At 45.4% G+C, this 15,981-nt stretch overlaps 1 protein-coding gene across 1 annotated transcript in view; it reads right to left on the bottom strand.

Moving 5' to 3' along the window:
• Positions 1-3,008: 3,008 nt before the first annotated feature.
• LOC144509746 (paired box protein Pax-7-like) overlaps positions 3,009-15,981 on the bottom strand; it is a 644,004-nt gene continuing 631,031 nt past the window's right edge. The window contains exon 11 of the mRNA XM_078238530.1: positions 3,009-3,248. Within this exon, the coding sequence (XP_078094656.1) occupies positions 3,133-3,248 (116 nt within the window). The 3' untranslated portion in view covers positions 3,009-3,132. The remainder of the gene's footprint in view (positions 3,249-15,981) is intronic.

Raw genomic sequence — 15,981 nt, forward strand, 5'->3', positions numbered from 1 at the left:
ACAGCCTCAAAATAAAGGGGGGTCGGTTTAAGACAGAGTTGAGGAGGAACTTCTTCTCCCAGAGGGTGGTGAATCTCTGGAATTCTCTGCCCACTGAGGTGGTGGAGGCTACCTCGCTGAATATGTTTAAAGCGCGGATGGATGGATTCCTGAGCGGTAAGGGAATTAAGGGTTATGGGGATCAGGCGGGTAAGTGGTACTGATCCACGTCAGATCAGCCATGATCTTATTGAATGGCGGGGCAGGCTCGAGGGGCTAGATGGCCTACTCCTGCTCCTATTTCTTATGTTCTTATGATTGAGCCATTCCAATCGGAAAACCGCAGGTTTGATTTCCGGTCAGTGCCGAGGTGGCTGATCTCAGCCCAGAGGCAGGAGGATGGGAACTCAGGAATTGGAGGCCATTTAGCCCCTCCATTGTTTGGCTGCCATCCAGTGAGTTCATGTGGGGGAAATCCAGTGTCTCCTTTATGAGGGCTTATTTTAGAATTTTTTTCTGAATGTAAGGGCATGGGGAGACTATCAGGCCTATTCAGCCTGCTCTGCTACTTAACATAAAACAGGCTTCTTAGTATCGAGCGGAGTAATAATATTTCCATTTTTGGGGTGGGGGGGTGGACCTCTGCGGGATGATCTGTTGGAGAGTCGGTGCAGAATCAATGGGCCGAATGGCCTCCTTCTGCAAAATATGGATTCTATGTTCCTTCTCCAGCGTAACTCTCTTTCCTGCGTAACTCCCCACACCGTTTGGGAAGTGTCTGAATGTTGGGTGAGGGCAGCGATATCTCTCAATGCCAATTACCTTCTCAATATTGGTTAGGAAGAAGTAAAGTAAAAGTAAAGTTTATTAGTCACAAGTAAGGCTTACATTAACACTGCAATGAAGTTACTGTGAAATTCCACTAGTCACCACACTCCGGTGCATGTTCAGGTCGATGTACCTAACCAGCACGTCTTTCAGACTGTGGGAGGAAACCGGAGCACCCGGAGGAAACTCCATGCAGACACGGGGAAAACATGCAAACTCCACACACAGCCGGAAATCGAACCCGGGTCTCTGGCGCAGTGAGGCAGCAGTGCTAACCACTGTGCCGCCCAAGAGTGGGCACAGGGTGAGGTTACTGAGCCTCCAGCAGGGAGGCTATGGGTGGGGCGGGGGTGGGGGTGGGAGATCAGGAGAAGAGGGGGACTAAAAAGTGAGAAAACATTGTATTCCTATTGGAAAGCTGCCTGCTCCTATCACAGCTCGGCATTTCCTGTGAGTTAAAGTTTGCCCAGCAGAGGGTAGCATCTGTCAAGAAGCAGCGAATAATTCCATTAAACGCAGCCAAACAGAATTGGGATTTTTAACAAATTCATGTGGTGATTCTACAATGCAAGTTACAGCAGAGATGGGAGGAGGTGGGGGAGGGGGGAGATAGGGGTTTAGGGAAAGTGAAAGAGTTATTCAGTATCTAACATGCCAAGAAAGTCTATAGAATATTGGTAAAGTTCTTCAATTTTTTTTTTAAAATTACAGTAAAATGCACGGAACCCAACATCCTACGACAGAAGATTTAAAATGCTTCCTCATTTCAACACCTGAAGAAGAATAAGCTGAGGGTTTTTACTGAGTTGGAGTACACGTGGTGAAAAAGTGACTGTGGTCCCCAGGAGAATGGATGGATCCATCGCGACTGAATGGGAGTGGACGGTGGAGGGATGTGATCTTGGATTATTGGTGAGAGAGAGAGGAGGGAGTTTGAGTGAGAGCGGGGCTGTGAGGAGACATCTTCATTCTGTTGGAGCACAGTCTATGTGAACGGGTCCGTGGATATTCGGTCCGGCAGGATTCTGACCACTCCCTCTTGCTGAAGTTCAAAGTCCACCGGCTGATGTTCCTGGTGTGTGGAATGTGGAGTTCATTTATTGAAGCAAATTGTCCTGGGTGCTGCCAACTCAGTCCTTGTCAGCTCTCCTGGATCACAAGTCACGGACAAGAAACACCGCGAGTATTTCAATCTGGGACCAGGAATGCAGAAAGAGATATCAGATCCAGGATCCAGATTTAAACAGTGCGATTGACTCCAGGTCGCTAACAGTGGGCACACTCAAAACATACGTCGAATAGTATTTCAGAAACAAACTACATTAATAATTCAGCGCCAGTCTGCAGTGATCATTTACATTGTAGAACCCTTGTTGATGATCAACATTGGAATGTTTCTGTAGTCTCACTGTCCATTAACAACTGACGCTTTGCATCAAGAAATTAAAATCTGCTGAATAAAACAGATTTTACTTCCCCTTTCACCTGCTCCCCACCCTCTGAAATAAATCCCGAACTGCTTTGTTTCTGTTTATGACGGTCCTTTATCACAGACTCCTGCAAAAACAGACCCTTTTAAACACAATCCCTTTACTCTCCCAAAGAACTAAACTCCCCTTAAACTAAAATGGGTTTGAAGTTGTGTTTGGTCTGTTTGTAATCGTTGCTGATAGGAGTTTTGAAAGGTTTGCTTCTCTTCAGGTATTGGTTACCGCACGCCTTGTCGTTCAGCTGTCGAGATTTTCGATTGGTTAAAAGTCAGTCAATCCAGATGTTGCAAGTGTCGCGGTTTGCAAGGTGACCGTTTCCTTTTGCGATGGGGAGGGTTTAATCAGCAGCTACTGTTTCCAATCCACAGCCCGTGTACATGTTGGTCCTCTTTGATTACTGCTGGTGCCCATAAGCGGAGATGGGGGAAGGTTGGGAGATGGGCACAGGGTGCCCTCCTTTGCCACAGAGCTTAGCTGTCTCCACGGGATCAAGTCGCTCGTGGGCAAAGCAGGAATGAAATTTCAACAAAAAAAAACATACACTCTTACAAATCATCGAAGGAGCTGTACAATTTTACAGGGGCAATTCTGGACCATAAGCATCTAGCTCGAGGTGGGGGCAGTTTGGATGAGAAAATTTATGGGGTATAGTACATCCGAGGGTACAGCAGAGGGCGCGGGATGTTCAGGAGCGAAGGTTGAGTTCTCCTCCAGAATTGCCCCACGGTGTTTCAGCTCCAATTTTAGCTGTTTGGTAGAATGCGTCAGGCGATCGTTTCTCTCTCTCTCTCCCTTGTGTTGTTGCTCTGTGAGGTTTTGTTGTCTTGGGACGTCCTCAGTAAGCCTGCCCAGTCTCGACCTGCAGCAAGCCCAGGACAGCGGAGTGCTCACTTAACTTCATCCGCCTTTGTGTGGATAGGCTCACATTCTTGGTCAGGTAGTCGACCGCACCTTGGAGACAAGATAACACAAAATCCGACAGGATAAACAATCACTAACCAAGGTCAATCACTCACTCCTTTCATCGGTTGCTCTTCCCTGTCCCTTTTAACCACAACAACCTGCATTTATATAGCAGCTTTAACATAATTAAACAATCCAAAGGCGCATCATTCAGGTGCACATTTGACACTGAACCAGCTAAGGAGACATTAAGACAAGTGTCCAGGTAGGTCTTAAGGATGGTCTTAAAGGAGCGAAAGAGGGAGGGACATGGAGAGGATTCCAGAGCCTAGTACCGAGAATGTTAAAGGCACAGCCAAAACACTGGGACAAAGAAAGTGAGGAACGTACAAGAAGCTAGAATTGGAGGAATGCCGAGATTTTGGAGGTCGTGAGACTGGAGGTGGTTACAAAAGTGGAGGAACAGTTTCTCTCTCACTCCCTCTCAGGGCCCATTTGATTTGATTTGATTTATTATTGTCATATGTGTTGGGATACAGTGAAAAGTATTGTTTCTTGCGCGCTATACAGACAAAGCATACCGTTCATAGAGAAGGAAAGGAGAGAGTGCATTTTGTGAATGAAGTGCCTTTAGGCTATCCTGCGGAGAGAGGCAGCACCCATCTAATCCTCACCCACAGGGCACACATTAGATGGTGATCAGGAACAGCCACTTGGTCTGACCTAAAATGACCTAAGACCAAGTGTAAAATCCCAAATATCGTCCCAGCTGAGATTAGCTAGCTCTGATGTGGAGATGGGGTAAACACAGGCATCCTTTCTTGTCCCGAGGCATGGTACGTTGGGGAGACCATGCAGACGCTACAACAACGGATGAATGAACACCGCTCGACAATCACCAGGCAAGACTGTTCTCTTCCTGTTGGGGAGCACTTCAGCGGTCACGGGCATTCGGCCTCTGATCTTCGGGTAAGCGTTCTCCAAGGTGGCCTTCACGGCACACGACAGCGCAGAGTCACTGAGCAGAGACTGATAGCCAAGTTCTGCACACATGAGGACGGCCTAAACCGGGATCTTGGGTTCATGTCACACTATCTGTAACCCCCACGACTTGCCTGGGCTTGCAAAATCTCACTAACTGTCCTGTCTGGAAACAATACACATCTCTTTAACCTGTGCTTAATGCTCTCTCCACTCACATTGTCTGTACCTTTAAGACTTGATTACCTGTAAAGATTCGCATTCCAACCATTATTTTGTAAATTGTGTTTGTGTCTTTATATGCCCTGTTTGTGAACAGAACTCCCACTCACCTGACGAAGGAGCAGCGCTCCGAAAGCTAGTGGATTTTGCTACCAAATAAACCTGTTGGACTAACCTGGTGTTGTGAGACTTCTTAATGCATTAGCTAGCTCACCAGAGGCGGGGACCGAACCACACCAGGTTGAGTCATGGGAAGACAGAATAATAAAACACTGGTGCCTCCGGAGATTCAAATTGTTAACTCGTGGACTGTTAGTGCTCTCTGTGCTGACCACTTATGGTCTGGTAACAAAAATACAGAATAAAACAAATTAAGACCTTTGTCCTGTCCCCATAACATTCAAAGGGTTAATTTTGGGGATTGGAATTTAGATAAAGTTTAGGGGCACGGGGATAAGCATCAAGGCCTAGCCGTCAGGCTTCAGGTGCAGTGACAGAGTTGTGTATTTGGATGTGCTCTCTTGGTTCATGTGAGATAATCTATGCTTTCTGTTCATTACCACTCGATTTACTCTGCCAATAACTGTTCTGTGTGAGCTGGCACAACAGACAATCACTCCTAATAAATAAACAACATCTTCAGCGTGAAGCTCTCGTCGTCTCTCTGCCCCAAAGGGGGGAGCAGTGTTCGATGGAAAGCCTTATTACCGAGCTGTCATTTCCATTTAAATTCACTTCATGGTCTCGCACAGAACTCTTTGATATTCCTTGGCACCAGTCTGGAGATGGGGGATTGGCTAATTAATACACTGAGCATGCTCAGTACACCAGTGAGCGCACCATGGCAGGATGACACCTCATGGCTCCCAGCAGGCCCTTCTTCCCAATGAACATTCCCCATGACCTTTGAACTGTGGCATGGGGAGTGTGATGACTAGATTAAATTATTCAGAGGGGCAGCTGAGAATTTGTGTCTCAAACCTCTTCATTATTATTCATGGTCAGTGTAGTGTCTGAGTTCAGGCTGTGGTTTTTGGGGTGTCTGGGTTCAGTCTGGTTTTTGGGGTGTCTGGGTTCAGTCTGGTTTTTGGGGTGTCTGGGTTCAGTCTGGTTTTTGGGGTGTCTGGGTTCAGTCTGGTTTTTGGGGTGTCTGGGTTCAGGCTGCATTTTTGGGGTGTCTGGGTTCAGTCTGTGGTTTTTGGGGTGTCTGGGTTCAGTCTGGTTTTTGGGGTGTCTGGGTTCAGTCTATGGTTTTTGGGGTGTCTGGGTTCAGTCTGCAGTTTTTGGGGTGTCTGGGTTCAGGCTGCGGTTTTTGTGGTGTCTGGGTTTAGTCTGCGGTTTTTGGGGTTTCTGGGTTCAGTCTGGTTTTTGGGGTGTCTGGGTTTAGGCTGGTTTTTGGGGTATCTGAGTTCAGTCTGGTTTTTTGGGGTGTCTGGGTTCAGTCTGGTTTTTGCAGTGTCTCGGTTCAGTCTGGTTTTTGGCGTGTCTAGGTTCTATCTGGTTTTTGGGGTGTCTGGGTTCTGTCTGGTTTTTGGGGTGTCTGGGTTCTGTCTGGTTTTTGGGGTGTCTGGGTTCAGTCTGTGGTTTTTGGGGTGTCTGGATTCAGTCTGTGGTTTTTGACACAGAAACATAGATGATAGGAGCAGGAGGAGGCCATTCAGTCCTTCGAGCCTGCTCACCATTCATCATGATCATGGCTGATCATCCAACTCAATAGCCTAATCCTGCTTTCTCCCCATAACCTTTGATCCCATTCGCCCCATGTGCTATATCCAGTTGCCTCTTGAATAAATTCAATGTTTTGGCATTACTACCTCCTGTGGTAATGAATTCCACAGGCTCACCACTCTTTGGGTGAAGAAATGTCTCCTCATCTCCGTCCTAAATGGCCTACTCCGAATCCTCAGACTGTGACCCCTGGTTCTGGACTCCCCCCACCATCGGGAATGTCCTACCTGCATCTACGCTGTCTAGTCCTGTTAGAATTTTATAAGTCTCTATGAAATCCCCCCTCATTCGTCTGAATTCCAGCGAAAACAATCCTAACCTAGCCAATCTTTCCTCATACATCAGTCCTGCAATCCCCGGAATCAGCCTGGTAAACCTCCGCTGCACTCCCTCGAGGGCAAGAACATCCTTTCTCAGAAAAGAAGACCAAAACTGCACACAATATTCTAGGTGTGGCCTCACCAAGACCCTCTGTAATTGCAACAACACATCCCTGCTCCTGTACTCGAAACCTCTCGCCATGAAGGCCAACAACCCATTTGCCTTCTTTACCGCCTGCTGCATCTGCATGCTTACCTTCAGCGATTGGTGCTCAAGGACTCCCACGACCCTCTGCACACTCCCCTCTCCCAATTTACAGCCATTTAGGTAGTAATCTGCCTTCTTGATTTTGCTTCCAAAGTGAATAACCTCACTTTTATCCAAATTATGCACACCTAGGATATTGTGTGCAGTTTTGGTCTCCTTTTCTGAGGAAGGATATTCTTGCTCTCGACGGAGTGCAGCGAAGGTTTACCAGGCTGATTCAGGGGATCGCAGTCTGGTTTTTGGGGTGTCTGGATTCAGTCTGGTTTTTGGTGTGTCTGGGTTCAGGCTGCAGTTTTTAGGGTGTCTGGGTTCAGTCTGCAGTTTTTGGGGTATCTGGGTTCAGTCTGGTTTTTGGGGTGTCTGGATTCAGTGCGCGGTTTCTCCCTACCATCCTTGCTCTGTCTCAGTTGTCCCGAGAATGAGCAATTTTAGAGATATGCAAGATAACAAGGTTGAGGATGGTGTGGGATTTTGCCACCTCCTATTTGCCCAGATGTAATAAAGTAGATGTGAGTTGGAACTCTCTTCTCTCCTGCTGCCCACAAGAAGGGATTGGGCTGCAGTCGGATAGGAGTGAGTGGATATTTGGAACTTTACCACAGGGAACAAGCAAGGATGAACCATTTCGAGGGAAATTTCATGCAGCAATGGCTGCAGAGAGACCGTCTGTAGATCAGCTCTGTGCTGAAGGAGCAGGTTGAGAATAGTTGGTAAAAAAACCAGGTGTGGTGTGGGGAAATTAGATTTTTTTCGGGAGTTATGATCTAGAATGTGTTATCTGAATGTGTGACTGAAGCAAATTCAAGAGTAATTTTCAAAAGGAAACTGGATTAGTCCCTGAAAAAGAAGAGTGTGTGGGAAAAGAGACACAGAGTCGAACTAAGTGGATAACTCAAAGTGCTAGCACTGGCAAGATGGACCAAAAGGCCTCCTGTGTGGTTATCATTCTATAGATGGGAGGAGAAGACAGATAGCAAGGAGGTTTGATCTTTGATTGGCAGCATAGCACAAACAGGAAATCTCAGTTGTTGGTGTGAATATGAATGATTTGGATGAAGGAATAAAGCATTGTATATGTAGGTCTACAAGAGACACTAGATTCAGGAACACTAGAAGTTGTGACTGGCAGAAGGAAGTTACAGACAGACTAAGTGAATGGAAAAAAAACGTGAAAGTTGGAGTAAAACATTTTTTACTCCATCCTTCAAGTTACAAAACCAATGTTCAGAATGGACTTAGCAGACCTGAATCCATCTCCTTGCTCGCTCCAAAAACCAAATTCAAATAGAATCCAATTCATGGTCCCCAGAAGAGACAGACAAGATCCAAGCTGACAAGATAAGTTGCACCCAATTTTGGGCTTGATTCGACCAAACACTTGATCTTAGCCAAAAGGCCTGAAATACAATGTTGGAGTGTGTGAGATTCTCTTTGAGCCTCAAAAGAGACTAATCAAAATATTTATCAGTGGAGGAGTAGAGAGATTTGGGTGTCCATGTGTGCAAAACACTAATAGCAAGTCGAGAAGTATAAAAATTAATCAGAGTGTTTCAAAGAATGTTGATTTTTATGACGGGACTGGAATACAGAGGGGAGAATATTATCCCTCAATTATATAGTCTTGGTTAGACCATATCTGCTGTGTTGTGTCCAGTTTTGAGCCTTTGGAAGAATTTGTTGGTCTTGGTGATACATCAGGATAAAGGGTTAATGATGGGGACAGGTTGCATAAACCTGGGACCTGGGTTGTATTGCCAGGGCGCGGGAGGGGGTTTGAAGGATGATCTAGTCAAAATGTTTATAATGATGAAAGGATTTGAGAAGGTAGACAGAAGAGAAACTATTTCCCTTACTGGGAGAGCAAGGGAACACAATCTTAACATGCAAGCCAGGTTATTCTAGACAGAAATTTTTCATGCAAAGTGGAGAGGAAATCAGGAACTCTTGCCTTCAAAAGGTACTGGATCCCATGGGATCCAGTTCATGTCGGAGATGCATAAATACTTTTGGATAAAGATATCAAAGGATATGGAGCAGGGGGCAGGTAAATGTGACTCAGGTGCAAGTCAGCCATGATTTAATTGAATGGTGGAGAGGCCTGCGGGGCTGAATAGTCTCCTCCTGTTGATGTGGTTTCTCCTCCTGGACCAGCGACCCATGCTGAGAAGTGGTGTGTCTGTGCAGACATTGGTGGAGGACAGAAATTGGACTGAGCTGTGACTCCTCCAGAGTTAAATATCTCCACAGTCAGGCAAGTGTGGCTTTTCTGGTTGGAAATGCTTTAACTGTGTTACTAATGGCGTTTAGAATAAGACACATGAAAATTCAGCCCGACAGGTGAAGGCTGGCCTGATGCCTGGGAAGTGTGTAGCCAGCAGCATGAGAGCAGGACTGTGTGTGTGAGAGAGAGAGAGAGAACGAGAGTGAGAGGAAAGATGGTGAGAGTGAGTGAGTGAGTGCGTGCGTACATGCGTTTGCACAGAGACCTGGAGGTGCAGGTACACAAATCTTTTTAAAGTGGCAGGACAAGTTGATACAATTCTTAAAAAGGTCAAAGGGATCCTGGATTTTATAAATAGAGTATGAAAGCAAGAAAGGTAAGCTACTGGTCCAGGACCCCAGCTGGAATATTATAAGATAAGACGTAGAAGCAGAAGAAGGCAATTCGGCCATCGCGTCTACTCCGCCATTCAATGAGATCACGACTGATCTGATATGATAATCCCCAACACCACTTTCCTGCTTTATCCCCATAACCGTTGATTCCCTTACTGATTTTGAACTTGTGGCCAGTTCTCTGCATAACAATTTAGGATGAAGGCCTTTGAGAGAGTACAGAGGAGACTTACAGAATGCCATAGGAGATGAGAGCCTTCAATTGTCAAGGAAATAAGCTGGGATTGTTCTCTTTAGAGTGTAGAGGGTTAAGGTGAGATTAAATACAGGAGTTGGCAATGATGAAGGAACTTTTTCGAGTGAATGAGGAGATGCTTCCACTGACAGGCGGAGGGTGGTAATCAGAGGACACAGATTTAAGGAGATCGACAAAACTATCCCGGGGGGGAGGGGGTGGTGGTGGTGCGGGGGCTGAGGAAGATTTTTTTGTTGAATGTCTTCCTGTGATCTGACTGAAAGCAGATTTAAACGTTCCAAAGGAAATTGGATAAATATTGGAAGGGGAAAAATTGCAGGGCAGGTAAAATGGGCCGAATGGCCTCGTCCTGCCGCTGAAGGAAACCAGTAAATGAGCTGAGATGTATTCAGGCCGCGCATACAGGGTGTGACTGACACCTTGCCTCGGGGCACTCGTTTTTGGCAATATACGATAGCAGTATTTATTCGAGATTTATATCAACTACACATGTCCATCCACATCCAGAGGCAAGTGTGGGGAGGTCAGAGGTTGCTACACGCACTGGGTGAAAGGGAAAGCTGCTATTGATCCAGCCACTTCTGCAGAAGGTTTCAATTTAACGGCAGGAGCTAAAGACATTAGGAGAGGCTGCAGAGAGAGCGTGGAAAATGGGAGCTGGGGTCGGGAAGGACAGTCGAAGGGCAGGAGAGCGAGGAATGGAGAGGGGGAGGAAGAACCTCTGAACCCATTGAGTACAAGCAGCAAGCTGTGATTAGGTTAACATGCGAGCAAAAACAACAATTGGTCAGTGTCATTCCCACTCTTGCCGCGGTGACCGCTTCAACATCCTAACTTCCAAATCAACTTGTTGTCAGATTCTAAACTTGCCTCCAAACCTGTCAGCGACATCCTGACGGAGCTTTGAAAAGAAACAGAAACTTATCAATGTAAATACTCTGAATTAATACACATCCTTATCCTAACACTCTGATATAACCCACACTCTCACTGTACCACAATTACAACATACACCCCCATCCTAACACTCTGATATAACACACACCCTCACTGTACCACAATTACAACATACACCCCCATCCTAACACTCTGATATAACACACACCCCACCTGCAACATCATGACATAACACACAACCCTCACTGCAACACTCTGATATAATCCACATCCTCATCCGAACACTCTGAAATAACATACACCCCTCACTGGAACACTGCGATATAACCCACACCTTCATCCTAACACTGATATAACCCACACCCTCATCCTAACACCCTGATATAACACACACCCCTCACTGTAACACTCTCTGATATAAAACACACCCCTTACTGTGACAGTCTGAAGTAACACAGAACCCCCATTGCGACACTCCGATATAATACACACCCCTCGCTAGAATACAATAATACACACCCCTCATTGTAACACTCTGATTAAACACACACCCCTCATTGCAACACTCTGATATAACACATACCTCACCCGAACACTCTGATATAAAACACAGCCTCACCCGAACACTCTGATATAACACACACACCTCACTGCAACACTCCGATATAACATACACTCCTCACTGGAACATTCTGCTGTAACACACACCTTCATCCTAACACTCTGATATAACACATGCCCTCATCCAAACACTCTGATATAACCCACATCCCTAACTGTGACATTCTGATACAGCACACACTCCTCACTGGAACACTCTGATATAACAGACACCTCTCACTGGAACACTCTGATAATAGCACACACCCCTCACTGGAACACTCTGAAATAACACACACCCTTCACTGGAAAACTCTGATATAACACACAACCCACACTGGGACACTCTGATATAACACACACCCCTCACTGGACCACTCTGATATAACACATACCCCACACTGCAAGAGTTTGATATAACACATACCCCTACAGGAACACTGTGACAAATCCCACACACCTCATTGTGAAACTCTGGTATAAAACACCACCTTATTGTAACATGCTAACATAAACGCTCCTCATTGGAGCATTCTGATATTTACACACACCCATTATTGTAACACTCCGATACAACATACACCCCTCACTACAACACTCTGATATAACACACGCCCCTCACTGCAACACTCTGATATAACACACACCCCTCACTATAACACTCTGATATAACACACACCCCTCACTGCAACACTCTGATATAACACACACCCCTCACTGCAACACTCTGATATAACACACACCCCTCACTGCAACACTCTGATATAACACACACCCCTCACTGCAACACTCTGATATAACACACGCCCCTCACTGCAACACTCTGATATAATCCACATCCTCATCCAAACACTCTGAAATAACATACACCCCTCACTGGAACACTGCGATATAACCCACACCTTCATCCTAACACTGATATAACCCACACCCTCATCCTAACACCCTGATATAACACACACCCCTCACTGTAACACTCTCTGATATAAAACACACCCCTTACTGTGACAGTCTGAAGTAACACAGAACCCCCATTGCGACACTCCGATATAATACACACCCCTCGCTAGAATACAATAATACACACCCCTCATTGTAACACTCTGATTAAACACACACCCCTCATTGCAACACTCTGATATAACACATACCTCACCCGAACACTCTGATATACCACACACCTCACCCTAACACTCTGATATAAAACACAGCCTCACCCTAACACTCTGATATAACACACACACCTCACTGCAACACTCCGATATAACATACACTCCTCACTGGAACATTCTGCTGTAACACACACCTTCATCCTAACACTCTGATATAACACATGCCCTCATCCAAACACTCTGATATAACCCACATCCCTAACTGCGACATTCTGATACAGCACACACTCCTCACTGGAACACTCTGATATAACAGACACCCTTCACTGGAACACTCTGAAATAACACACACCCTTCACTGGAATACTCTGATATAACACACAACCCACACTGGGACACTCTGATATAACACACACCCCTCACTGGACCACTCTGATATAACACATACCCCACACTGCAAGAGTTTGATATAACACATACCCCTACAGGAACACTGTGACAAATCCCACACACCTCATTATGGAACTCTGGTATAAAACACCACCTTATTGTAACATGCTAACATAAACGCTCCTCATTGGAGCATTCTGATATAACACACACCCATTATTGTAACACTCCGATACAACATACACCCCTCACTATAACACTCTGATATAACACACACCCCTCACTGCAACACTCTGATATAACACACGCCCCTCACTGCAACACTCTGATATAACACACACCCCTCACTATAACACTCTGATATAACACACACCCCTCACTGCAACACTCTGATATAACACACACCCCTCACTGCAACACTCTGATATAACACACGCCCCTCACTGCAACACTCTGATATAACACACACCCCTCACGGCAACACTCTGATATAACACACACGCCTCACTGCAACACTCTGATATAACACACACCCCTCACTGCAACACTCTGATATAACACACACCCCTCACTGCAACACTCTGATATAACACACGCCCCTAAAGGAAGACTGTGACAAATCCCACACACTTCATTGTGAAACTCTGATATAAAACACCACCTTATTTGTAACACGCTAACATAACGATGCCCCTCATTGGAGCATTCTGATATAACACATACCCATCACTGTAACACTTCGATATAACACACACCCCTCACTGCAATACTCTGATATAACACACAACCCACACTAGAATACTCCGACATAGCAAACACCCCTCACTGGAACACTCTGATATAACACACACCCTTCACTGGAATACTCTGATATAACACGCAACCCTCACTGGAACACTCTGATATAAAACATAACCCTCAATGGTCCACTCAGATATAACACACATCTCTCACTGGAATACTCTGATATAACACTCACCCCTCACTTCAGCAATCTGATATAACACACAACCCTCAATTCAGCAATCTGATATAATACACACCCCATACTAGAATACTTTGATATACCACACACCCCTCTCTGGAACACTCTGATATAACACACACCCCTCACCCTAACATTCTGATATAATGCACACCCCTCACTGGAACACTCTGATATAACACACATCCCTCACTTCAGCAATCTGATATCACACTCACCCCACACTGGAATTCTCTGATATAACACACACCCATCACTGGAACACACTGATATAACAGACAACCCACACAAATATACTCTGATATAGCACACACCCCTCACTGGAACACTCTGAAAGAACACTCACCTCTCACTGGAACACTCTGATATAACACACACCCTTCACTGGAACACTCTGATATAACACACACCCCTCACTGGAATACTCTGATATAACAGACACCCCACACTGGAACACTCTGACATAACACACACCCCTCACTGGAACACTCTGATATAACACACACCCCTCATGGGAACACGCTGATATAACACACACCCCTCACTGGAACACTGATGTAACACACACCCTACACTGGAATACTCTGATATAGCAAACACCCCTCACTGAAATTTTCTGATATAACACACACCCCTCACTGGAACACTCTGACATAACACACACCCCTCACTGGAATACTCTGATATAACACACGCCCTTCAGTGGAATACTCTGATATAACATACAACCGACACTGGAACACTCTGACATAACACACACCTCTCACTGGAACACGCTAATATAACACACACCCCTCACGGGAACACGCTGATGTAACACACAACCCTCACTGGAACACTGATGTAACACACACCCTACACTGGAATACACTGATATAGTGCACACCCCTCACTGGAAGTCTGATATAACAAACCTCCCTTATTGAAACACTCTGATATAACACACATCCCTCACTATAAAACACCAACTTATTGTAACACTCTAACATAACGACGCCCCTCATTGGAGCATCCTGATATAACACATACCCATCACTGTAACACTTCGATACAACACACACCCCTCACTGCAATACTCTGATCTAACACACAACCCACACGAGAATGCTCTGACATAGCAAACACCCCTCACTGGAACACTCTCACATAATGCACACCCTTCACTGGAATACTCTGATATAACACACAACCCTCAATGGTCCACTCAGTTATAACACACACCTCTCACTGGAATACTCTGATATAACACACAACCCTCAATTCAGCAATCTGATATAATACACACCCCACACTAGAATACTTTGATATACCACACACCCCTCTCTGGAACACACTGATATAACACGCACCTCTCACCCTAACATTCTGATATAACACACACCCCTCACTGGAACACTCTGATACAACACATAGCCTCACTGATTCACTCAGATATAACACACATCCCTCACTGGAACACACTGATATAAACACACCCCTCACTGCAATACTCTGATATAACACACACCCCTCACTGGAACAATCTGATATAACACACACCCCTCACTGAAACACTCTGATATAACACACACCCCTCGCTGGAACACTCTGATATAACACACGCCACTCACTGAAACACTCTGATATAACACACAGCCATCACTGGAACACACTCATATAAACACACCCCTCACTGCAATACTCTGATATAACACACACCCCTCACTGCAATACTCTGATATAACACACACCCATCACTGAAACACTCTGATATAACACACACCCATCACTGGAACACTCTGATACAACACATAGCCTCACTGGTTCACTCAGATATAACACACATCTCTCACTGGAACAATCTGATATAACACACAACCCTCACTGAATACTCTGTATAACACACAACCCACACGAGAATACTCTGTACGTAGCACACACCATTCACTGGAACACTTTGATATAATACACACCTCTCAATCTAACATTCCCTCACTGGAACGCTCTGATATAACACACAGCCTCGCTGCAATACTCTGTACCCGCCTAACACTCAGACATAACACACATCCCTCACTGGAACAATCTGATATAACACACACCCCTCACTGAATACTCTGTATAACACACACCACTCACTGGTTCACTCTGACATAACACACACCCCTCACTACAATACTCTGATATAACACACAACCCACACGAGAATACTCTGACGTAGCACACACCACTCACTGGAACACTTTGATATAATACACACCTCTCAATCTAACATTCCCTTACTGGAATGCTCTGATATAACACACACCCCTCACTGGAACACTCTGATATAACACACACCCCTCACTGGAACACTCTGATATAACACACACCCCTCACTGGAACACTCTGATATAACACACACCCCTCACTGGAACACACTGATAT

The sequence above is a fragment of the Mustelus asterias genome, chromosome 22 (assembly GCF_964213995.1).
Source record: "Mustelus asterias chromosome 22, sMusAst1.hap1.1, whole genome shotgun sequence".
In the NCBI taxonomy this organism is placed as follows: domain Eukaryota; kingdom Metazoa; phylum Chordata; class Chondrichthyes; order Carcharhiniformes; family Triakidae; genus Mustelus; species Mustelus asterias.